General features: G+C 40.2%; 1 protein-coding gene across 1 annotated transcript in view; it reads right to left on the bottom strand.

Moving 5' to 3' along the window:
• LOC130606549 (band 4.1-like protein 4B) overlaps window positions 1-26551 on the bottom strand; it is a 71701-nt gene that overhangs the window by 27699 nt on the left and 17451 nt on the right. The window contains exons 3-6 of the mRNA XM_057423012.1: window positions 25094-25168; window positions 17345-17412; window positions 4532-4636; window positions 290-434 (exon numbers count right to left, since the gene is read on the bottom strand). Of these exons, the coding sequence (XP_057278995.1) occupies window positions 290-434; window positions 4532-4636; window positions 17345-17412; window positions 25094-25168 (393 nt within the window). The remainder of the gene's footprint in view (window positions 1-289; window positions 435-4531; window positions 4637-17344; window positions 17413-25093; window positions 25169-26551) is intronic.

The following is a 26551-nucleotide window of genomic DNA, read 5'->3' as shown; positions in this document are numbered from 1 at the left end:
TAAATTAATTATGCACCTTTGAAATTAAGGTAAATATCGATTTAATCCTGATCCAGTGCCCCCCTAATATTGGTGAAAAACTACTTTAGGTTTTAGTTGAGTCTTGGAGCAAGCTTTAAATATTCCCTTATACAACAGGTTAAACATATTACTTACTACAACTCTGCATTAAAATCTACTCCTAAATGTAGAATTAATCCATCTAAGGAAAATATGTTACCTGCCACTCCCTCCCACCCTTTCTGAATACTCTCCCAACTGAAAAAAAGCTCATTGCTTTGTATATTACCTTGCCACCAGGTGAAACCTGTGGTTGTCCTTCTGATGTCTGTGGCGTGCATGTTTTCTGTGACCCCGGAGATGCTGAGGACACAGGTGTGGATGCTGCTGCTGCTGCTGCTGCTGCTAGTGCTGGAGGAAGGTCATCTTCATCACTGCAGTTGATAAAAGCGGACAGATCTTCTCATTAGAAAATGTCACCAGACTTACCAATACTCCTTCACCAGGAGGAGGCACTGGTGGTAACCTGTCTATACGTCAGATGTAGTTCTTTGGAGTGAGGTTCTGTTTACTCTTCTATCTGTAATGCTCTAATTTACTTTTCAAGTAAATTACATTTTTTAAGCTTTAAAGATTCCTCCAAAGTGGATTAGCTAGGCAATTCCCATCTGCAAGTGGAAATCTTATGTGCAAGTAGAGTCTTTCTACTGAGTATATATATATGACTAAATAAACTTATTTGATGGTAATGTTTATTCTTTTCTATGAAGGCTGGCAGTATTGATAAGAACAGATCTGGTTAGATCCATGCATGGGACCAACTGCTTCATTGGCTTTAGACCAGTGGGAGATTTGATGCAGCTAGTCTGTGCTATTGCTTTCAAACCGTTTTTAAAGGACTTTGACTCCAAAAAGGAGCTCTTTAAAAACATTCTTGTGAGAGTATCTTTATCCTGTCCCATTTATTCCTCTTACAGAGAAAACATTTTATTTAAAACCAGGTTGCATGCTTCCCTTGGGCTCTGGGCCGTCAAGCTGAGCTCCTTCCATCTCACCTACTGTCACCACTAAATGAAAGCTAGTAGAGGATATTATCCTTTCATTTACTGTTGTAGAGCTACATTGACTACAAATCATTGGGATCAGTCAACCCTGAGCACAGATTTTTCCAATTGCTAATTGCAATTGCATGGAGGTAAACAAAGTCATAATTTGGCCTACAGAACCTTTATTACTGGAAATGATGAATGATGAGGAAAAACTACAGTTTGACAGTTTAAAGCATAGAGAAAAATTATAAGAAAAAATATTACTGCTCATAAAATGGCACCTATTTGAACTACCAATTATGTAGGCACAGTGCACAGAAGCCTGCTATGCCTGCTTGACAGACACTTCCAGAACAGAACTGTATTTGGTTCAGTGCTACTTGAGGGCATCATGCCTGGGCAACACAGTACTTCAAAATTATGTGACATACACAGCCTTATGGCGTGTTGTTTGGTGTGACAGCAATGGTTTTCTATTGTGCTATAAAGCTATGGTGATTAATGTTATCTTTCCTATGTTTCACTTCTTATTTCCTTTGGGTAAGGGTACAATTCAGTCTCAAAGCATGTACAATACACTGGTTTTATGCTGGAAAGAAAATGCAAAACCTTTTGGACCTGTTCAATAGATATTTTATTAATGCAACAAGTCAGTGTTGGGCTATTGACCTAGTTAATCTCTCTTTCAGAAACATGTAGCTGGCATTTCCTCAGTCCTTTCTCCCCACTCTCAGCAGGAACGCACTGGCACCCTCCCCATCCTTGCTGGGTAAAGCTGCTCTGTTGCAAACAAGAAAGTGGAAAATTGTCAAGAACTTGCCAGTTCAGAAAGGCTTCTTAGCATCTGGGAACCAAAACTAAGGGTAAGAGTCTAGTCTTATCAGTCATCAAGATATTAGAATGCTAGCTATAAGACTGAGAATTGCCCTTCACTGTATTCCTTTCGCAATATTCCTTCACTGTTTTTTTGCATTTCCCTTGTTTGCATCCCAGAAACAAGATAATTTAAATTGAATAGAATTTGGGTCTAGAAAAAATTTAGAAAAAATCACAGCCTGTATTTTTAACTAGGGAGTCTTCAGCCCTATACATGGCCATAGCACAGGTGACATCTGTGGTTAGATGTGTTTATGTGCTGTTTCTCATGGTGAACACTGTACAACTGAAAATCTACATGAGGGCAAGACATGCTTAAAAATGGTTCCTCAAAAACTCAACAACCAAAATTGAGAATTCACTCCTGAACACATTATTTTTCTTTCTTTTTTTTTTTTAATATATAAATCCAATGTTTAAATGTCACTTCTCAATGTGTGTATAATAAACACCATTGCCTTTTCTGCATGAAACTGCTTCTAGTCTCCTTTCCCCACCTGCCTCCACCACAGTGATTGTCACTTCAGGTCTTGCCTGCCTGGATTCTGCTTTTCCCAGACACTGCTGAATTCTCCATGGTACTGTTACTCCCAATGGCTCCTGGCATCTTTTCCCTTCTCTTTGGGACAAACTCGCACTCATTTTCATTTACCCTCTCATCCTTTCCCCAGTACCATTCTGCAGGTGCCCAGCAGCTCTGGGGGACCAGATGACTGATCACATACAGGAAAGGGCTCAGTCTGGTCTGGAGTTTCTCTTTGTCCTTTAAGAACAGATTGGCTAAACACTTTCTCAGACAAGAATGATCTAGTAATAGCTGATTCTGCTATTACTTCAGGGATGATGCCTTGAGGTACTTATTTTCACTATTCTCTCCTATGGCCTGTGCCTCTCTTTTGGTTGTTACTTATTGGTAAACATGCCTTCTCCACCCCTAATATACCCTACATACACATGCCTGTCTACATAGAATAACCCTGTTCTCTTTGTTTTCCGTGTAGCAGTATTTGAGGACCAAGTTTAACAACCTGTTTAGGTTAAAACTTAAATCAAAAACTTCTCCAAGTGTTCTAGAAAACCTGTGACTATAGCTGCAAAAGGACATGAATTTCCTTACACATCAGTGTGCTCAAAGAATAGGATCAGCCCCTGCATGGTTCTCTCAGTGTCACAGCCTTTTCCTTTGCTGACTGCTATCTACCAGTCCCTCCATTATATAAAAATCTGAAAAAATATCTTGAAATGCATGGGAGATTTCCTTCTCCTGGCTTGTAGAAAATGAGGTAGTAGAAGTGATGTCTCATTCAAGAAAAGCACACTGCTGTCTGGGCTGTGCTGGGCAGAGTGAGTGAGCCGGCTTCATTCAGGCCTTGGGAAACTGCTCCTACCAAATGCTGTCAAGTTTCTGTCACACATTATCTTCAGGATTAACAAGCAGTGAGGAAGCCGGGTTCTCTTCCCAGCTTGAGTTGTCAACTCCCATCTCATTTTCAAACCATCCTGGCTGATGTGTCATTGTAAGACAGAGCATGCTATGTGGCTGCAGACCAAGCTGTGGCTGTGTGTTCCCATATGTCAGCTTTGGTCTCTCTGACAAATACCAATTTGGCTAATTGCTCATTTTCCTCCTAGTTTCAAATTGATTCATTTCTCTGTTTTTTCTCCTAAATAATTTTTTAGTTTTGGTGATGTAGATTGTTTCTTTTTTTTTTCCATAACAAAAGCCAGTGTTCTTAAGATTGAGACAGAAAATAATTACATATTGATATTTATTAGAATCCATCTGGAGAAAAGGAAGATGTTTGCTAATGTTTCTATATACTTAGGGACACTAGAATTTTAAATTGCTGGAGGGACTAACAGTTGCCATTCTGCATAGAACACACACGTATTTTTTTCTTTGTTATGGCACTTGTACTAATAAATCTGTTCTTGTACTAATAAATTTATGCTGACAATATTCCTTTTTTAAACCCTAGTTTCCGGTGGTGTTGTCTGTCCCTTCATATGAATGACCAAACAACAAACCTATTTCCACATCTCTTCAGTACTTCACACCTTTAGAGACTCTAAAATCAGTTGACTTATGTGCAAATGGATGCTAAAGCCCTAGGGGCACAGATCACTCTTGCCAGGACTAACTGTAGCTCAGCATTTTTGCTTGTGACAAAATCACACAGAGGGAGAGAGGGTGCACTTTTCTGGGAGGGAATGCCTGGCAGCACAGCTTGACCATCCAGCAAAGGCAGTTTTCCTCATTTTGCAAATGGGGTTTCAGTGAAGCAGACGGAGCAGCTCGCTTTAGCTCACATGAGGTCTTTGACATTTCATGTGGGAAAAGTTTTTCAACTTGTAATCTGTAAACTCAGAGAAAGGCAGAGGGCCTGCAATTCTGAGGGTTAGCAACTTCTTAAGGACAGCAAATGCATTTCATATTAAAAGTCTGAGGATTCTCAGTGTTGAAAGGATTGGTATCAGTATAAGATCATTATCATGTAATTGCACTCATGCCTTTCAGAAGACATAGCTAGAACAGTAATTAACATCCCCCTGCATTTTCAGCTGTAGTAGGCAAAACCACAAAGATAGTGCTATGCGTTACTCACAAACTGTACTGCCTTGTTAACTTCCTCACACGAGAAACTTTAACCTCCTGCTTCTCTGTAGGGGCAGTTGATGGCGTAGTTTCAGGTCGCACTGGAGCTGGACTTCTAAAAATAACAAGAAAAATACATGTGGCACAGTCTTTATTTAAACTACTTCAGGCATATCAACAAAGTTCTAACTCATCAGCACATAAAAGTGGCAAGTGCCCAGTGAAGTTCATCCTTTCGTTCCATTTATAGTTCCCAGGCCAGTGTGCATGAACAGAAAAGGATGTGTGAACTCACCCTCCTGTGCATTGCATTCCATTTATAAAAGCAGCAACTGATTACAAATACAGAACCTATGTAAGAGACCATGTGGAAATGTCAATGTTTCCAGAACACAGCATTTTAATGACAGCCCAGCAATTCAGTTATGTCAGAAATGTTTTTGCAAAAAAAAATGCCTTTAACATTTGTATGAACTATTTCATGAATTGTGAAACCTGTTCTGATTAAAACAGTTTTTACGTTAAATTGAACATTATTGTGCTTTTGAAAGAGCAGCTCAATGGAAATAAACTAATCTGTTTGATCCAAGAAAAGAATACTTACTAGAAACATAGCAAAACTCAGGTGTGTTTCAGATGCTCGTCAATGTGAAATATCCTTGCAGAGCTCCAGCAAAGGATAGAAATGGGAATGAGGAGACCCACATAAAAGGATCTTCTCTTTAACCATTTATCAGTAGAGTTAACTAGGGCTTGAATAAAAATTGCATAAATACAAGACCTTCATGACCATTTCAACTGTAAACTTGAGTGGCATGAAGACACATTAAATGTATTAAATACTACTTTTATTTGAAGCAATACATTAGGATTAAATGCACTGTATATGTATTACAAATGCTATAAACATAATAAATATTCCAATCATTAAAGGAGTAACTTGGAAGTTTTGATTAATCATTTGTGAAATGGTATTCTGCCATCTAATCTGAAGTCAGACACAAAATTGGTACTTAAGTAGCCATACTGATTGCTGGTGGGGCTGCTTGTGCACTGAGGTACATTCCACAGCTGCCAGAAGTGGCACAGCATTGTCTCTAATATTATAAATTTGGGTTGGGTTTTTTGAGTCTACTTGCATCTTACTGGCCTTCTAAGACCATAACAAGATAAGCATATTTAATCTTCATAGTTGCAGTTCCCTCCAATGCCCATGTGGGTTTTAAGCTTCATTAACTCTCTGATAACTTCTGAACCTGGTGTCCAGCTACAACAGAACCTACTGGGATGGCACAGCCCTCAGGTTATATTTTTTAGTCTTTAGGGAGGTCACAGAACATAAGGTAGAGCAATGGGGAGTATGAAAGTAGAAAGGACATATATAAATCGTATACGTGACTCCACTAGTTCCACTTCTCATGAACAATTTTTGGCTATTTTTTTTCTGCACCTTGACAGCATTAATTTCAAAAAGTCAGCAAGATAGCAGCAAGATTCATATTTTGCCCCTTCCCAAATTCCAGTTCCAAGGTCAGTCATTTATAGTTCAGATTTGCAATAAAATTAATGCAGAACAATCGGGCCAGATTTTGAGACCTTTTGCTGAGTTTGTTAGGCTGGTAAATAAGGGGGGGATAAGAGAAGAAAAAAGACCAAACGATCTTGTTTTAGATTTGAAGCCAGTATATCTAATCTGGAAATCTGTGAAGCAACATCATGATGGAAGCTCACAATGTAATTTCATGAAGTCAGGCTTCAGAATGGATGATGGCTCTGTCTGTTGTTTTCTTAGACAACTTTTGCTCTGCCAAAGGTAGTTTTTGAGTACTGAAAAAAAATTACTAGTTCAATTTACCCAAGGTGACTTTCAATTCACATTCTGACATAAGCAGGATAAATAGATTAAAAGCCATTTAACAATTGGATCTGATGGTCAAATCCTCAAGGGGTGTGAATGTTGTAATGCCATTACTTTCAGCTCAAGTTTTCTGAAATACATTAGCTGAAATCCTTGCTCTGAATGAGGAGTCCTCACAATTCTCCAACACCTTTGTAAGAAGGTACTTAAAAATTTTAAACTTTTTCATCACCCCAGTGAAAGCAGGAACAAAACTAGTGGTATAAACTAAACTAAGTTGAGAAACGTTTCCTCAAAATGGTAGCAAATGATGCTCTATCAATGGGTTAGGAAACAGCAGAGTGTGGGACAGCAGAGCTGTGCCTTTCTCCTGGTATTTACCAGGCCTCTGGGAGAGACCCAAGCACCATTTAACTGCACATTTTGAGAAACTGCAGGTTAGCTAGGGTGTAAATTGAAGCTACCTCTGAATGAAAAGGAGTAGTGGTGATGCCTCCATCCAAGGAGGCCATTACCATGAGACGAAAAGCTAGTCTAGTCCCACCAACTGCAGAGCTGGATTTTTGTCCTCATTAAAACCTTGCTAGGTTAGCTCTTTCCACAACAGCCTAAAAATCCTGTGACAGCTCCTGTTTCATCTGTAAATGCTCTTCCTCAGTCTGAACATGTTCCAAACTGTTGCTACTGTCACATCAGCAACCAGATGCAAGCAGTGCCCAGCTTGATCAACTCAGAGCCTGATCTGTGCTTTAAAAATGGCAGACTTTTAATATCACACAAACTTGAAAAAGATCTCATTGATATTTTTGAAAAAGCAGCAACTATAAAGCAGAATAACATCCATTGTTATCTTTTGAATTCTACAGCCAGAATGTATTATCTTATATGGAAAAACTTCTTTTCTTGAAGAGAAGCCTTGCAATTATTTTGTCTACTTAAATAGAGTCATTACATGCAGATATCACCATTTGTAGTTTACAGTCCCATATAGACTATATAGCTTGAACAAAACCTGAAGTGTTGAAAGATCAGTGGGACTCAGACTTAAAAAGAAAATGAAATGTGCAGTATATTGCATTTCCTTTATAAGGTTCTGTTTCATTAATTCATAACAAGCTTTTTTCCCCATAATGGTATCCAACCACTACAGTGTAAAAATGAAGGTACCAAACCAAGACAGAGTTACTTCATGATCTGGCACCTTACATAAAAATCTGTCCCTTCCTGGTGAGAATGACAATAACAACCACAAATGTCAGCATACAGTGCCAGGTCATCAAAAACTGCCTGGGCATTGAGAGCCTCAGCATAGTCCTGAGCAGCAGCCAGCACACCTTACTTCACACCTACTTCAGCCAGTTTCACAAGCCTGCACAGAAACATAAACAAGTCCTAGAGAGAGATCCCCTCCAAACCCAAGGAATTTGGGTCTTTTTCTCAGAGTAGCAGCCAACAGGGCTACTGAAACCAAAACTGCTCACAAAAAACATACACTGTGGGACATTTCAAGTGACCACAGATGTCCACTGACTTAGCTTGAATGTTCCTTGGGGACATGATGTACATGCTTGCGCCGAGGGGCTCCTGGTGATGCACCCCACCCTCAACTCAGCTGTAATGGGGAGACTGGGTGCTATGCGTCTGCCTGCACCACCTCTTTGTGTACCGTGGCTTCTGTAGACTGACATGCCTCTTTGTCCCCTGCTAAGCTGGCTCTGGGCAGACCTCTGTACTTGTTTGAAATGTGGCAAGTGAACCATCTGGGAGCAAACAACTGTACACCTAATAAGCTGAAAGGGATAAAATGACTTCTCTTTCCCTGGAGAATCCAGTTCAGAATTTTAAAACCACTAACGTTTGCTGGGTGAACCCATTTTCTGCATTTGTCTTTAACAGGTTTTATCCTCTTTGCTTCTGTTTGTGCCTATTTTGCCACCTGGAACAATCTCTCTCCCTCCACCCTCCCAGACTAAGGTAAAGGGGTAGAGATTAAAAGCCCCATGATTTATAAGGATACAGCCATCTGCATGAAGACTGACCTTTAGGTGCTGATTCATGGGGGAACAAAAACAAACAAAAATGCCCACAAAAAAATGCTGGCTGATTTTTTGCTTCAGAACTTCCTTTGAGTGGGAATATGGTAGTGAAATCTTGGGAAGAAGGAAGACTATCTGATAGATTCATTGTCTTATGCATCAAAGACATAGCCTAACGTGCTAAGGGAACATACACAAGCATGCACAGCTTTTCTGTGTTCTAAGGATTTCACACTTCCTTCTTTTCCAAAGTTATGGCCATCTGAAGTTAAGACACAATAATTTGTGCTTTTTCACTTTGATAAAGTAGCTTTTCTCAGAAGACAGGTTAGCTCTCCAAAATGTTATTTGAACATTTGAAAGCTATTGTCATCATCAAACTTTCTGAAGAAAGGTTTTTTTTTTTTTTTACCTTTTTTTTATATAGATTGCAGCTGTACATCAAAGCTCCTTGCTACAGAGCAGCAGCCTAATCCAAAATCAGTTTGTGCGCTTTCCTTACCCTCACTTGAGCTCTGTTTCTTTTAAAGCAAAAAATTCCCTCTTCTGCCTTGCCCTTACAATGAAAATGTATCTGCAGTCTAGATGAAAATGTGATGTTCCTGTGGTCCAACAGACAGATAATGATAATACAGAAAATGTTCTTCTCCCCCAACTCAGAATAATGTCGCAGGTCAACACCAGGTATCTAAGGTCAAACTGAGCTACAAATCCTACCTCTCCATACAGCAATCAGGGCAGCCACTGTAAATGCTGTGGCTTCCATTGAACCTAGGTGCAGTTTACAGGACACAAAGAAAGAAATGCACCTCAAGTGGGGTATTTCATCAGTTTAACCTTATCTGAAAGGTCTGAATATTGCTCCTTGTTCTGTAGTTCAGAGATTAATAGTACAATTACAAATAATTCTGCAGCATCTGACTTCAGGCAACAGGTCAAAGAGGTCTTCAATACTTGGAATGAAGTCAAAGAACATAACTACGTGTCCTATCTGCAATCTTTAATGCAAGCTGGCATGCAAAGGGTATGCAAGAGTTCAGCTTGAAGTTATGACTCTGATGCAGAAATTACTGGATGAAGTTCCTGTAAAAAGCCAGAGTAACAGATCCATTAGCCTTTCCACTGGATTGAGGCCAGGCTGATGTATATTTAGCTATTCATTTTGGTTTTGGAAATGCTGGTTGAAATTTTTCAGTTGGAGAATTAATGGTTTTTATTTTTTAGGGTAAAGGTTAACTGAAAAAGCAGCTTTTTAAAAGCAATCAGTATTTGTTAGGAAGAAGCCAACTTAGATGTTTTAAGTTTTCCTAGAATATTTCACAATCCATTTAGAAGGAGATATTTAAATGTTATGTTTCAGACTCTGTCTCTTAGAGCGAAGTCCATTCTGATTCTAAGAAAACACAACCTGCTTGGATTCACTGAAGCTAATGTCAGGTAAAACTAAGCACATAATTTTTGATCATCATCAATTATGACCTGCCTAAAAGTTCATTTGCATATATCTATTCCTCCAGGGAACTGAAGTCTTTGGAAGAAACAAGCTGTCCAGAATCATGCAGGTGACATGCTTATTCTTAACCTCCAATTGCCAACATGGACATCTCCTACCACAGTTCTCATTGGACAGCTGGTACCAAACTTCAGCTCTATGATTCTTAGAAGCTACCTACCTGGAAACTGTCCATGGTTAAGGCCACAGACTCAAAGACCAGGTGTCAGTTTCAGTCTTTGTAAGAATTGCTGTCAGATACCATGTCCAATAGAGCTTTGTGGGACACAGCCATCTCTGTCAATCAAAATTTCTAATTAAAAATCAGTTCATGTTCCTTGAAGTCTTGACCAGCTGGTAAGCAGCTGTACAATAAATTCCACTTCTCTGAGAGATCTGCTACCACCTCAGGGTTCTACTTTTCCTTCTTAAAAAAAAAAAAAAGGAAAGTTGTTTTTTTTTCCTTAAAAAAATGTTGTCTTGAGGACTCCTGTGATTCCAAAGAGTCCTAAATCAGTGTCACTGATTGATAGAAAAAGTCAGTGCACGCAGTACATACTGTTGGATAATGTAGAAAAAAACTCCCTATGAATACACTTATATGCTGTTGAAAAGCTACCCTGACATTCAGTGGAAGCATATGTATAAAGACAGATACTGAGGGCTAGTTTCAGATCCAAAATGTGTCTTGATTAGGCAAACCAAAAGATGATAATTCAAATGCTAATACAATATGTGCAGGTGAGAAATGAAAGGGAAAAGCATAAGAATACAGACATTACTTTGAATGACACTCCTCCCTTTGTGATACATAAATGATACACGTAAGAATAATCATCACTTTGGTCAGGAAAGGTGTAGGATGTATTCACATAAACTGAAAGGCAGCCAAACTCAAAGCCTGGTGTACAGCAGATGCGTAAGCCTCAGCAAGGGAATCACATTGACAATTTGTATGAGCAAAGCTTACTCTGCATTGGGCATTCAGAAGAGTGCCTGCTATTAATTCTGATTCATCTGTACCCTGTATAACTTGATATAATACTTTCCACCCTTCTTTTCTGGTGTGCAGCATCATCAAGCTCTGTGAGATAACATTTAATTTTACATTACGTGTTGAGCAGCTCCTAATATAATTAGTCTTAATGTAATAGTGTAATTTGGTTTTGGATGGGAAGATTTACAAAGAAAATTAGAATAGATGAATGCACAAAGCTCCAGCTGGTGCTTATACCTACTCCCACAGAAGAAGAATATTGCTATTTGCAATCCTATGAAAGATGAGATAATTCGGATAACAAGGATCAACAAAGGGTGATGCAGCAGTTGGTTGAAACAGAAAGAAATCCACAGACAAATCCTGAACCATGTGGGATGTAAAGCATGCCAAAGCTGGTAGCAATCCAGAAGCGTGCTATACGGGAAAATAAATATTGCAGTCCATAAATGTACCACATGGTGCAAAACAGCAAGTGGCAACAGCAACAAGAACAGTAATAACTGACCAACCAACTTGAGGGCTTCAGTTGAAGAGGGCACTTGACTGAAAACTACTGGGCACCTGCTTCAGAAATGCAGGAATTTGTGTTTGCACAATTGATCAGTATTCTGCATAAAAGGCTGTATGACTTTCATCCTTGGAGGTTTTCAAAATCCAGATAGACAAAGCCATGGCTGATGTGATCTTGTGTTGGTGAAAGTCTTGCTTTGAGCAGAAGGCTGGACTAGATGACCTCCAGATATCCCTTCCAATCAACAGTTCTACAATAAATAACTAAAATTTCACAGAAACAATGTCAATTACTATTTACATTTTCCAAAACCCAACCTCAGAAGAGTGTATCTATTTTAACATCTGGATAGTCTTGTGTGTGTAACAGTAAATAGCTACTCACAAAATGAAGACTAACATTTAGTAAATGAAGAAGGTGTTAGTGTTTGCATGTACCAGCACTTGAAGACCTTCAGCCAGCTCACCTGAATCAGACATACATCATGTCTAAGCTTTTCTGAGCTTCAAATGACCATGAAGAAAAAAACACATCATGAACAATCCTGTTGACCGCTAATTCCTGTTTTACCAATTTAACTTCTGTTCCTTACCAAACTTTGTTTAACTTTAGGCATTTTTGATAACATTTCCACTTTCTGAGTTGTTCCAAGACGAACACTTGGCTTGCAAACAGGGTATTCCCAAGGACAGACACTATTTTGACTGGTTCAAAAGTATTAGCAGTTCCTGACATCTAGACTATTTTGGTCTAATACTTCACTCGCTGGAATCCCTGAAGAAGGCACAGCAGTGTTAATCTGGGGATTACATTCAGGTATATTTGAAGAAAAGAATAAAATAGGAAAGTGTAGACTTTGTATTAAATATAGTCAAACTCTGCATGTGTGAATCTGTGTGCACACGCACACGCACATACATGCTTTAGGCTTACCCAGATGGTCATAGCCAGAGGGAAAACAGACACTTCAAAGAGTCTTCAGGAGAAGTTTGTGTATAGGCAGTGGGAAAGTTCTACAGATGGTGCTTCTGTCTGGCAAAGCTTTGAGGAATAATGGAAGGAACTATCTTGATGGGGTTCTGTGGTTAGCCATATATTTATTACATTAAACAAATGAAGCAGGCTCACAATTAAGTGGTAAACTTCCGGACAGAAAGTTCAAAAGGTTATCTTTCTAGCAGCACACCCCTTACTAAGAAATGGGTGAGGTTTACAAAAAGGTGAGGAGGTGACCATGTGATTCACATTCGCTTGATACGCTGCAGGAGAGAAACCTTTGCATCCCTCATCAGTAGACAGGCTGGATCTCTTGATCACAGGAAAGTGCAACTGGAGGTGATACAAAACGCAATTGTTATTTTTGTATTTCCTACAGTATTTTATACTTACTTCATTATACAAATGTTCTGGCAGGCAGCCTGAACCCTGATCTCTCAAGGCTAAAAGAACCAAATAAAAAAATCCCATCTGGAGGCAGGTGATGAGATCCTTACCAAAATTATACATAAGAACATGCAGTAATCTCAAACCTAAATTAAATTAGATATCTGATCAGTGAATTCTCCCCGAACACTTCTCCCTCAACACTTCCATCTGGACACCAACTCAGATACTTGGGTGTAAGGAAGTTTCTAACAGACATGGAGATACCTCTGTTAAATCCTCATAATCCCTTCTGGCCCATTCAGCACCATGACAGATTCTTCTCTTACAACACTAAAGAAGAAAATGTTCGTGTTAGAAAGGCTTTTCTAGCACTAGTGGAAGACAAATTCCTCTCCTTGGTCACAAAAAGGACTGATGTGATCACTGCTTCCCTTGCAGATTTGGGCCCTACATCCCAAAAGAAGTACCACTAAAAATCACTGCAAAATGACTGTCATTGTAAATTCCAAATGAGACCAATGTCCACACAAACATATTTTTACTATATGTCTTAGCAAAGCATGCCTCACTAAGCAAAGTAGTAACTGCAAACCAGCTGTATCTCTTCTTGACTAAATACAGGCAGTATAAAAACCAAAATAATGCAAATACATAAATAACTTTTTTTTTTTCAGGTATTTCTTATTCTGCAAACCAACATTAAGTTCTGCCTTGTCCAAAGTGCTTATGCCTCAGCTATATAGCTGGGCTGTACTTCTCTGTACATATTACTTGGATATTGATGAAGATGTGCGTGCTTTCAAGTCTGTTACAACAGAGCTGTAATAAAGCCATGTCTAACTCTTCTTGGTAGGACTCCTGTCTCTTATCAGGATAACTTGCAGCTCTCCTGCTTAATTCGCTTTTGAAATTCCCTTCCTATTAGTTGCTCTCATTTACTTTGATCATGTGCAGCCTGGATGGATCCAGCTTAGGTAACCAGATGACTTCTACTGTCACAGTGCAGGTCTGCTGCTCTGCTAGGGGTTATCAGCAAAGCAGCAGGGTCAGCAAGGGGAACGTACAACTGTGTCCCAATTCATATGCACTATATCGGTCTTCACTGAGGCTTAAGGAGAGTGTAAGCTAGGACAGTGTAGCATGTACTGGGTTACTGAGTCACTAGCTTTTTCTTCAATGAATGTGGGGACCAGCACTTGAAACAGTGTGAGAGAAAAAAAAAAACAACCCTATCCAGAGGAGGGAAAGGACATAAAGCAACATACAGCACTGCTTTCCAAACGCAGGAGGAGGGAGGACCGTACTCTTCTGTGGTCCCACATTCTCCCACAGCCTAATCTGGCATGTACAGGTGAGCTATTAACAGAAAGATCAGGAGACAACCTTACACTTCCAGCCTTTGCACCAAACAACAGAGCAAATTTCACAAGCTTTTCCCTCCTGAAAGCTAACAAAACAGTGCAATTTCAGCTTCAGCTGTGGTGTTTTTCCCCATATTTAAACTGATTTAGAGATAGAAGTATCTGCAGTTTGCCAACAGAGTCAGAAAACAGGTGAATAAACTGACTGACACATGGCAACTTCGCATAAACACAACATAATTCCGAGGCCATGCCCAACAAAATGACTGGAGACCTGCTTGCAGTGAAAGTGGCTGCACCACACATATATATGAGTAATTACTAGTTGAACCAGAACTAATTCTACAAAGAGCTATAGCAATTGTTAGCCAAATTGAGTCTGCCATGGCAGATGCTAAAATAATTGCTCAGGGGGATTACAGGCCATATCCAAGTAGTTAATTCATTGGAAGTGTAATCTTCAGAGTGGCAATGGATGAGCAGACAAAATGGTAGCAAAGAGAGCACAGATCTTTAATCAAACAAGCACTACTACCCTTCTTCCTCACCTTCTATTTCCCTATTTGTATGAAGAATTCATACTTCAGTTAATGATCAAAACTGCATATGTTTGCTTACTAGGTAGCCTGAGCAAACTTCCCAATGGCATGGGTTTGGAAAATATGGAGCATTTTGCTAATGCATTGTACAGTCATCAGTAATGAAACACATGAACTCATTGTCCCTGCTGTAAATCCCTTGCATAAAAAGGGTATTTATTGTTAAATAGCTCCAACAGACACTGGTTTCAACTGGTAAGATATTTCAGCAAGCAAACATCCTCAAATATTCACACAGGTGCTGTCCACAGGAATGTCTGCATGGGTTCTTGCAGGAATAAAAACTATATTCTACAGGGAGGGCTTTTGTACAAAGGATATTTGTGTATTTCTCAACTAAAGAAGAGAAAAAAATCCCAGGTGACTTGTCTGATCAGTATGAACTAACCCTTAGCTCTACTCAGATGCAATTCCTAGCAGAGCAAAGGCTTATTTGTGTCCATCCAAGTCCACAAAATAGAGGTTATAGAGGATGTTATTAGCAAAAAGGTCACATTCTGGCTGTCTGCAAGAGTGCATAAGTCCCTGCAGAAAGGAAAGCCACTTGGAGAGAGAGAATTGGTTAGACACTGAATTTACTTTGCATTATTCTCTGAGTTTTGAATGCACGCTGTTAAAATTGGTCTATCCCTGAGCACTGATTACTTGTATATTTGTACCTCCAGGACACAGACACAAAGCAATAAAACAATACCATATCATTTGGCAGAACTGACGGTAGAGGAAACAATGCTTGACATAAACCAGATAAAAATAAATATTAGACAAATATACACCAGTCTACTGCATACTGAGAACTCCAAAGTGGCTTTTATGAGTTTATAAGCTTGGATGTGTGCAAAAGAAAACAGTAACATCAGCTTTGCAGCCAGGTTGCCATCCTTACTCACGTTGAATAGTATTTCACTTCACAAAGCATACATTTACAGCTCAGCACGATGAAGCAGGAGAGGATCCGTTACCAAATGTGAAATAGAAAGCCTTTTCTACATATGTTATACAGAGGTTCAGCATAAGAATTTCAGAAGGTAAGGAAAACAAGTCTGCAGCCACTTTCCAAATCACACAGGGCTTTACAGTCTAGGTCCTCCTGAACTGCTTCTGGAAGTGACAGCAATCCAACAAAGGCTGTTGTGGCAAAGACAATACATGAAACCCATTTCTATTAAACAAAGAAATAGGTCACTGTGTAATGTATGTGATGAATTTTCTCAGTGGACATAAGAAAGTGTTGTAGATGCCTAGAAAGGGCAATTGCACAGGAGAAAAAAGGGTGATTGTAAATATCAAGTAGACTTTGCAGCCCCTTGGACAAATGGGAAAATCACAGCCTGTCAAGCTAGAAGTTACAGCTCTGTAGGGTGTCCTGAGATGAGAGACATACATGTGGGGAACTGGGAATCACAGCTGTACTGCAGGCAAGACAGGGACTGCCCTGGAAAGCAATATTGTTGCTCACATCTCCTCCTGCCTCAGCACCACCAGCCATCCTCACCATTATTCTCTAGGTAGATGCTTTCACTAAGCAAACATAGCAGTTCTGCTAGTCCAGTCTGATATGAATGGAATATTTCAATGAAATGGTTTTTGAACACTGTTAGTGATTTTTCACCTTATAGGAAAGATACACATTGGAAGAAAGGATGGAAAAACTTTCACAACTTTAACTGTTTCTTTTTGCGTTCAGAAGGATCTGTCAAATCTAATTCATTACAGCCCTCATCCAGACTTTTCTATAAGATACTTAAATGTCTGCTTTCAACTGCAAGAGTCACCACCAGAAAGTCATAAAATAAAATAATGGGATAACTAGGGTTCTAGTACATATGCATATTACATATACACGTATATATTGAATATGCGTATACATAGCATATACACTTGCATATTAGCTGATTAACAGCCAATGTGATTGCTTTGAATTCATAGTTCTCTTTCATTCAATCCTCCTCTCAGATTTGGATACTTAAGATGTCCAAAGTGGTGGTACTACCACACATACAGAGGCAGGCAATTTTCAAACACTCATGCTGTAACCTCCTCTCTAGTGACCTGATGAGAGACAGCACACTGTGCCATTCAAATAATGTTTACAATTAATATGCTTCTTTAAAATGGCCATTTCCAAAAAGGAAGACTTCTATCCACCATCATCAGAATAAAAGTACAATCCAAACTAGTCACTACTGCCTGCAAATGAGCCATCAGAAAAACACAAACACAAGGATATTCCAGTTTGGAGTATCTAGTGTGCTTCTGATACAGAAGTTATGAAAACTGACTTATTCTTACACAAGATTTTTAGGTCTGTCACTGGACCTGTTTTTTACTTTCAGCATTTATCAATTGTTTAAGTGTATACACTCCATCTAATTTTTAAAGCTGAGCTTTTATTAATTCTTCAACTATATGTGGTATACACATACCAAATAAGCACCCTTCTGACAGACAGGCCATTGCTTGGTGAACTTTTGGATGAGCAAGTTGACCTGTAACATCTGTTGGAGATACTGTGTGGAAAATGCCTCACTATATCATGCATTTATTTGATGTTTTCCCTATGGACAAGAAACAACAGACCTTACATTAGGGTCCTGCAGGCTGGAGGTCTTACTGGGATTTACAAAAGAGGACTCTTCTTTCACAGCCTGTTAAAAGAAGGAGCCAAAGTTTAGTAAGACATCCATATACTTAGGATAATACAACTGTTTATTAAAAATATACCCCTGTAAGCACCCCAGAAAACTGCAATACCCCAAATTACTACTCTGCCCACCTTTAGAAGGCACAGCAATGTTTTTTAACTCATCTCAACTTGATTTTCACTGTGAGATTCACTGCAATGATCTACAATGTACAATGTGCAGAGCAATAGTATTAGGAAGAGATTGGATAGGGTTAAAGAAGAAAGAAACCATTGGTTCCTCCAGAAAGCATTTGAGCAGAAGTAATAAAAATCAGCCCAGGCAAACATACTGTAGTCAAGTTGTTCTTTTAATTGGAGTAGAATAAATATTTAGGTAGTCTAATCAAAATCACGATGCCAACTTTTCATGCAGACTTAAAAAAATTAATTGAAAAATGGGATCCCCTCCATATAATCACACTGTACATACAAATCACAGAAAATCTCACCCATTATTGCTCTCTGCTAAATTACAGAGTCCTGTCTCTCACATAGCATTTGTCTATAGATTTGAAAATACTAGTATCGCAAAATGACTTACATGAAAATTACTTGTTTACACAGAAAACACCCAATTAAGGCAGGTGTTGGTAGATTATACTCTTCAACTGAGATGCAGGGTTCCACGGTCTATGTGTAAATGCCAGTGTCAGTGCAACAATGCACTCCTCTACAGAAAATACTGTCTGAAGACACATGAGTATCTCCAAATCAGTAATGGATTTGGCAGGCTCTGACATTTCCATCCTGATAAATGGTCCTACAACAGAGCGATTTTTCAATGTTGAATATCTGAACCGTAATAATTTGGGTCCATTGGTCCAGATCAAATTGAATTAAATGTGTCAGTCCCTCTTCAAATAAGACGAGACAGGTTCCTTCAAATCCATCAAATCCAAGTCAAAGGATTTTACAGGCATGTAAAAATAGTGTAAATTTGATGTGAGACCTTCCATTCAATAAACATTGATATATTCCATTTGAGGGTGCTTATAAGAAAAAGGAACAAAATCAAAGCTGAGTTTCTCCTATAACTTAGCAAAGAACTACAAATTATCAGTAGGAATACCCAGTGCTTGGGAAAACTTCCCAAGCTGTGATAGTTTTAGGTTCATTTCCCCCTTGTGCCAGAGAGAACAAAACCCTCATTGCCACTTCCCAGGTCATTATTTACCAGATCTTCAGCCACGGTGGGAAAAGGATGTTACAGCTTGTACACATAATTAACTGTATGGGCAATTAAACTGGAACCACTGGGAGCTTAGCAGAGAGTGAACTCTGTCTTGGGTCTACTGAAGCCCAGGCATGTATTTTAGATACAGGTTAGGGAGCAACTCTAATAGAGTTGTTGCACCTTATATATTGATGCCAAAACCACCAACAGCAAAGAGCGAACCCTCTGAACCTCACCAGCAGGTTTATCCTTCCCCTAGGGAGCTGGTTTACACAGAGGAAGCTAGTTTAGAGCTAGCTTAGAGGAGAATAGGATCAGCAGTTAGGCACTGGGGGAGCTCCACCCCAACAGTGTGCTTTTATATATCTGGGTTTAATCTCCATCAGCCAGAGGTTTCCTTAGTCCTAGGCAAATGTATTAATGAGTCAGACAAAAGTGGACATAATCACACCAGCACCACTTTTGTAACTCAGCCACCAAATGTTTTGCAGCTAAGGTTATCAGTGAATTAGCATCACACCATTAATAATTTCAGGACCAGGACTGCAATTTTTCAAATGTTAATAAATTAATAACTTTAAGAAATTTAGCTCTGCTCTAGTAGCTTTGTCTAGCATTTTGTTTATTCCAAATCTAGTGCTTTCTTGAAAGGAAAAATGGGTTTTATGGAATTGAGAGAAAGCATAGAAAGTCATTCTTTGTTGGCATAGATGAGCACTGAAGTAATCTTCCTTTGTTCTACAGAAATTATAATGCTTTCTATAAAGCTGCTGGGTTTCGGAAAGCTGTAAACATGAATCTGGCTGTCAGAAACTTAATACGCAGTCTCTTCTTCCACACTGATGTCTTAACAATATTTTATTGTTAAGCCTGACAAGCTAGCTGCTTACTATGTGTCAAATGGGCTACTTTTTAATACCATAAATTTTACTTTATTCCAATTTTCACCGAATTAATTGAGCTGCATTTTAAGATGCACTTGAACACAACAATAGAAAAAAGAATATGGAGATCAAGGATGCAGTGCAGCAGCTGTGACCAGGAATGAAATTATTAGAATTCAACCTACTTAAACACTATAAGCCATGGACCTTATTAGCCAATTGAGAGGTCTTTGATTTATTAGTCCCTAATAGCTGACCCTTGTTTTCTTTCAGGTCCATGACTACATTACCATTCTCTTTTTCCTTCTCTGCATTGGAAGTCTAAGCCTGCATCTCAAGTAGTGGTGTATTCGGCATGTAAACGGCATGATCAGCATCCTCATGAACTTCTCTTAGTATTAATTTTCTCCATTATTATTCATGCTTTAGACAACATGAAAGACTCCTGTACACACAAGTAAGTGGTGCACATCAGTGAATGAGCAATCCAACTCTAAACTAAAGGGAGAGAGAGAGCATGCAAAAAAATGGAGTGGCCTGAACAGCCTCTGGTGATGAGGTGTGTACACCAGGTGACACAGCTGTGCATTAGGCAGATACATATTAATAAGGATGGGCTAATTCTCTTCACCCTATGCCTCTCCTCCATGTCTATGAATGAACAGACACAGGAAAATGTACCTGCAAATGCTTCTGCAAAGGGCTTCATCTATCAGGAACTGTACTTGCTGGCTTTTGGTTTGTTTTCAGAAGGAGGTCAGTAAATCATCAGGTGATAACATGTTTCTTTTGTTTTCCTCCTAACCCTGTAAATCACATTCACTAACTATACAAGGACTTCCTCAGCCTTACTGAAAAGATGTATCCTGGGCTGCATCAAAAGGAACGTGACCAGCAGGTTGAAGGATGTGATCCTGCCCCTCTACTCTGCTCTTGTGAGACCTCACCTGGAGTGTTGTGTGCAGTTCTGGTGTCCTCAGCATAAAAAGAACATGCAACTGTTGGAACAAGTCCAGAGAAGGGCCACGAGGATGATCAGGGGACTGGAGCACCTCCCCTATGAAGACAGGCTGAGAAAGTTGGGGCTGTTCAGCCTGGAGAACAGAAGGCTGCATGGAGACCTCATAGCAGCCTTCCAGTATCTGAAGGGTGGCTACAAGGATGCTGGGAAGGGACTCTTCATGAGGGACTGTGGCAATCGGACAAGGGGCAACGGGTTTAAAATGAAACAGCTTAGACATAAGGAAGAAGTTCTTTACTGTGAGGGCAGTGAAGCGCTGGAACAGGCTGCCCAAAGAAGTTGTGAATGCTCCATCCCTGGTGATGTTCAAGGACAGGCTGGACAGAGCCTTAGGCTGGTTTAGTGTGAGGCCTCCCTGCCCATGGCAGGGGGGTTGAAACTGGATGATCTTAAGGTCCTTTCCAACCCAAACCATTCTATGATTCTATGTGACTGTAAACCAAGAGTTACACCTGTACACAGCTCTCACAATATGATTCCCAGATGGTTTGCCTTCAGTTGAAAAAAAGCACACATGCTAGGGCCAAGATTTCAGTTTCTACTGCAGGATGCCGTCCATCAGTGACACAGGGGAGTTTAGTCAAGGCTAGCAGGAGATGCTTGGTGGGGAATGTACATGGAGAGCTGGGCAGAGGCTCTGTCACCCACAGAAAGCCCAGCAATAAGCCGTGTAAGGACATAGGCAAAACCATGGAGCTGTTCAGATCTCCCTACCTAAAGCAGATTCTTCCCTCACCCAGAGGATGCTGCTCTGAGAGGGAGATATTTGAGGGCATAGCAGACCTGGAAACTTCATTTATACAGAAGCAAATTAATTTAATAATTACCCAAAGAGAAACAAGCTGGATACCAGATTGCAAGCCAAACAAAATTAAAGGTTGATCCATATAATCCATCCACACAATATCATTCTCTTTTCTTATCTGCACTGGGCTCAGAGCAGAAGAAAAATTATTAACATTCTGATTTCATATGCCATTAACTTTCTGGATGGTGTCAGAAACAAAGGTAAAGCATTACTTTATCGTAGTAGAGACAAGAAACATGCCTGGACAGAAATGTCATTGCACAGGCTCTCTTCATAGATGATTGCTAAGAAACAGTAGTTTCACCAAAAGATGAAAAGAGGAGAAAAGCACTTAATACCAAATTGTATCCAGAGCTGCCTAAGAGACCTACCTTTGGGCTGCCAGGCTTATCCTGATAGTTTTCCGCCTGCTTGTCAGTTGACTCCTAAGCACCCATAACCCCCCTGGCTGCTTTCCTGGCAGCCTCGTCCTTTGGAGCCTTAGAAAGCAGATGGATGCTCCAGGGACCCTGCATCAGACCCTGCTGAGCTTTCCAGCAGGGCTGGGAACACTTTCTAGCCTGTAGGAGAAACTCCATGCATGAATTCATAAGCCCTGTTGGCTGGATTTGCCTGTCTAACCTGGCCTTGAACACTGCCAGGGACGGACCATTCACCATATCTTTGGGCAACCTGTTCCAGTGCCTCATGACCCTCACATTAAATCTAACCTGAACTTCCCCTGTTTGAACCCATTACCCCTTGTCCTGTTGCTACAGTCCCTGTTTGGAGATCTTTAAAGGTAAGGGAGCAATGGCTCTCACTGCAGTGGCCTCTAAATACTTCTCTATCCTGGTGGTTTCTGGATGCTAAGGAGGCCTGACGCATACCAGATTTTTCAGCTCTTCACCAATGTTTTGGTCATTTGTCAGCCAAGCAGATTGTTGGCTGATCCCATTAGATAATACAGGCTAAGCAACACATCATCAGGAAGAACGCTCTGCCAAGATAAACCTACCTTGGTGATTTAATATGTCAAATGTATCCTTTCAGGCAGAAAAGCATCATGGTTAAGTCTCTTGGAAACAGACTACTCTGTTTTTCTCCTGAACAGGGCCTGGCACCATGTGTCTCCTGGGCTGTGGCGGGGCTCCTATACATCACTGCAATTAACAGTACTTGTCTTATCATGTACTAGCACTTACAGACATGCCAGCTAGCAGACATAGCTGACATATCCACAATGCACTGTCACAGTCTTGTGACACCACTGCCACATTTGCCTCCAGTATCCTGGGGAATAAATTAAAGATTTCCCTTTTCCCACATTCTGTTTATCAAAATCCTCCCTCCCCTTCTGTACCTCAGGAAGACTGCTACATCATCTCCTCAGCTCCTTGCCTGAGTCTAAGGTATCCTTGCTGACACGCTTCTAATGAGCTGCCATGTATTGTATATTGATCACGCACATTCAAAATCTTGTGGTTTTATACATCTGACACCCTTCATTTCCTGTAGCCTCACAGAAAACCTGTTTCCCCGTGGCAACTGAACACAGAGAATTCGAAGCTGAGCCATTTTCAGATTCCATTGTTATGAGCAATTATAACTGATGCTGCTGTTCCAGTTGAGAGTTCCAGCGCAGTTGCTTCTTTTTACTTAGCCTGAAATCCGCCAGTGAGTTTATTGCTCATCCAAGTGGGTGACTAACAGCAACAGCTTTAGCAAGGAAGGCATCATGTACATAAGGAGCTGTGCAAGCTTCGCCCACAACCTGAACACCTCAGCTGTGACCTGTTATACTCACGTAATTCTGATCTCTGTGCAAAGACTGTCAAATTGTGCAGTAGCTCAGGGCTGTGAATAAGCACGGGTGGAGGGAGGGAGGAAAGGAGAAGGAGAGGGAAGCAAACAGCATCTAATTCATGATGGAAAGATGTTCAAATGTCGGAAAAAACTGATCCTGTCAAGGTGTTTAAGCCAACATCTAGTGAAAGCTAAGAATTCCTCTGGGCATCCAGAAGGATTTGTTTAAGTCCTATTATAAGAAAGATGGCATAAGATTATAAATCCTCAAGTGCCTTCACCTCACCTACTCTATTTTCATTCATGACCTGATTGAGGTTTGAATCCAGATCCCCGCCTGTAACTGAATAAAGCTCCAAAGACCCAGCTCATCTAAGGTGATTTTCTTCTCGAAACACATGACAAAAGCACCTGGACTTTGAAGTTGACAAGTCCTCACACTTGAATTTCTCCTTAAAGGAGACAGCACAATGAAAAAGGCAAAGAATCATGAAAAATGTAGATAAGACAGACCAGCACTGTGACTCACCTCACTTATGCACCCTTTCTACCATAAATAATGATTAGATCCCAGTCTCATTTGCATTTGCAGCCATGGCTTGCATCCCCATAGAGAGCACAGGCAGCAGGATGACACCTCTACCTGTGCATGTCCTGAGACATTTGCTGTACCACAGTGCAGTCCTTTCCTCAGGTAACTCCTGACAGCATAAGCACCTCGCACTTACGTATTTGCAATACGTGAAGCAAAATGACATGATCATGATCTGTCCTTGTTTCTAGGACAGGGAGGAAAAAAAGAGAGATGGCTATCTAACTGGCCTAAAAATTTGCATGTGCATAAGCCTGTGAAGAAAGTTAGTATGTGAAAGGAGCTAGATGACTGAAGGTTCCTTTGTTCATCGTAAATGTCCCTTTGTTTACTCAGAATCAAGGCAGAGGAATCAACTGCTCAAGAACCCAAGCCTGGCTGATAGAAGATACCCAAGAGTTTCCCTTGGGGTTGATAAAGTTTTATGCTCTTTGTAAATAACTCCAGATCTCCAAACTACCTTTAACCACCCATAACGTGCAGCAAGGAACAGCTCGGGTGGTAATGTTACCTCTATTTGTCTTCCATAAGCCACACTGCAGAAAGGTATCTTAAAATGAGCTTGGCCTTCCCTTGTCTGCAGAGAAAGATATGAGTAGTGCAAAAATCAGCTACAGAAGAAATCTGTGATAAACAGGATCTTGGTTTCTTGCCTGTGGTAACCTGCCAAACTTGAATTAATCCAAAGAAATTTTTGGTAACAGGTGGAGAACACAAACACCACTTTACAGAAGACAAACTTCTAGAACACAGCACACACTGCCCTGCCGAGATATCTGTACATTTGCTCAGGAGCCTGTGTTTAATTCTAAAGAGAATTAGAATCTGCCCTAGCCAAAGTGGATATAAATAGCAACCAAAACCTGCTAGCATCTCTTCTCCATCAGTTGGACCATGAACTGTTTGGCAAAAAGGACTCTTTGTGATACTAACAAGTCGTTTGCTCAATCACAGCATATCAGCACTGACTCATGCAAGCTGCAAAGGGTTTTAAATGCCAGGCAGAGCTGGTCTTTTGTATTCTGTCAGTTCCTCACTGCTGCTTTATACCACTCCCTCTCAAATGAAGAGTCTGAAATAAATGCAAAAAAAAAAAAAAAAAGAAAGAAAAGAAAGAAAGAGAAAAGAATTAAAAAAAAAAAAAAGAAGAAGAAAAGATGTCAGTTGCTTCCCAGTGTTTAGTGCTCCCCTGGAGCTTAATTATGTGGGAACTGTGATACGCAGTCTGTCAGCTAGAAGGTGGCAGATCCCTCTGGCACAGTTTGAAAGGTGTGTTGTGAAACACTACTTGTTTGCTCCAGGCCTACAGGAATTGTACGGCATGCCCTGTGCAAACCACAGGTTCCCACAGTTCTGTATGGGTTCTTCATGTTTCTCACCTCTGGTATCTGTGGCAGCGTGCTCCTGGATTCAGCTTCCAGCACCCCCATGCGCACTGGAGTTTGATTCTCCATCTAGCAGAACGGCACATAAATATTTCCATCTTCACCAAATAAACAAACTCACTCATGTTAGTTTCCTGCTGCTCTATAACTCTCAACCACATGCAGGGCTCAGTGATCAGCACCATAAACTTACAAATTTTCAGTCTCTAAATCAGGGCTATAGCCATGGGAGATGGTGTATTGCCCCCTAGGAACGCAATAAAAAGCTCTTCAGCTTAATTCTGAAATGAAGCAGTGCAGAGACTATCTTCCAGAATATATTTTCAACAGTATTGCATAATTTCCCCTGTTTTTACTTTTTAACTCATAAGCACTGGAATCATTCATTTCTGTAGCTCTCTCTTGTGTTGGTGTCTAGCTGCCATAAAGATAAAGCTACAGAAAATTTCTGTCCCAGTTTGTATTTTTCACTTGCAAACGTTCACTCCATTCTCAGAATTAATGAGGAACAGCTTCTTCTTCTACTACACGCAGGAGGTGCCTTCATGAATTTGTCACATCCTGATGTTAGTAGCATATGGTATTGAAAATATTCCTACTGCTTAGGAATAGAGAGCTGTTACAAACATTTCAAGCAATAGTTTGTTAATTTTGGATGTGATTCTACAGTGCACCAGTATTTTTCTCATGCTTTTACACCCAGCTGTATAATGAAGATGCTCCATGAAGTTTCATAAATGATGACTTAGACCACAGATTTTGGGGGCCTTTAAAAGAAAATTTAATTTCAAATAGTGCATGCATAAGACAGATGTGGTTCTTTCTTCTTCCTTTACAAAACAAAGAGGAGCAAATCCCCATCTTTTTTGTGATACCCTGAAATAAAGGAAGATATATGCAGTACATGAGGAAAATCAGTCTGTCTTGCTTTACCGCTCAAGGAATATAGGCTGTGCCTTACAGAACATAGATATGCTTCTTGTCCTGGCTGCCTTGTAAGTTGAAATGTAACAGTACAGAAAATGAGAAATGAGAAATTGGAGTCTTAAGAATAAGGCCAGAGGCAGGACTTCTCTGGAATTTAATATGGAACTGGCATCAAAGGATAGAATTGGGCAGAGGATAGCACAGTTAGACCTCCAGGTATATCGGGCAGCAGGGTATGTCAGATAGGGTCAAAGAGGGGCAGGATCACAGCCCTGGAAGAATACATGGAGTTAAATGGCTGTCTTCAACAAAGCAACTATTTCTTATCTGCTCCCTCAAAGGATGCTGTGTCTCTGGGCAGTGTAATGCCATCCCAGCTTGCTTTTCCCAGAAGAGACTGAATTTCCACTGGGAAATGGCTTAGCTACTGGTATTCAGCTAGTTTGAGTTGATGTTTGGGGGTTTGGGGGGTATGATTTTATAGTATGCTGGTACAGTGGTTTATTAGGGCCTCCTGTAGCCCCT

The sequence above is a fragment of the Pezoporus wallicus genome, unplaced genomic scaffold (assembly GCF_028554395.1).
Source record: "Pezoporus wallicus isolate ANWC-B61680 ecotype Strahan unplaced genomic scaffold, APGP_CSIRO_Pwel_v1 contig_749, whole genome shotgun sequence".
NCBI classification, from domain to species: Eukaryota; Metazoa; Chordata; class Aves; order Psittaciformes; family Psittacidae; genus Pezoporus; species Pezoporus wallicus.
Note: the sequence above shows the minus strand (reverse complement) of the source record. Positions and strands in the feature narration are given on the sequence as shown.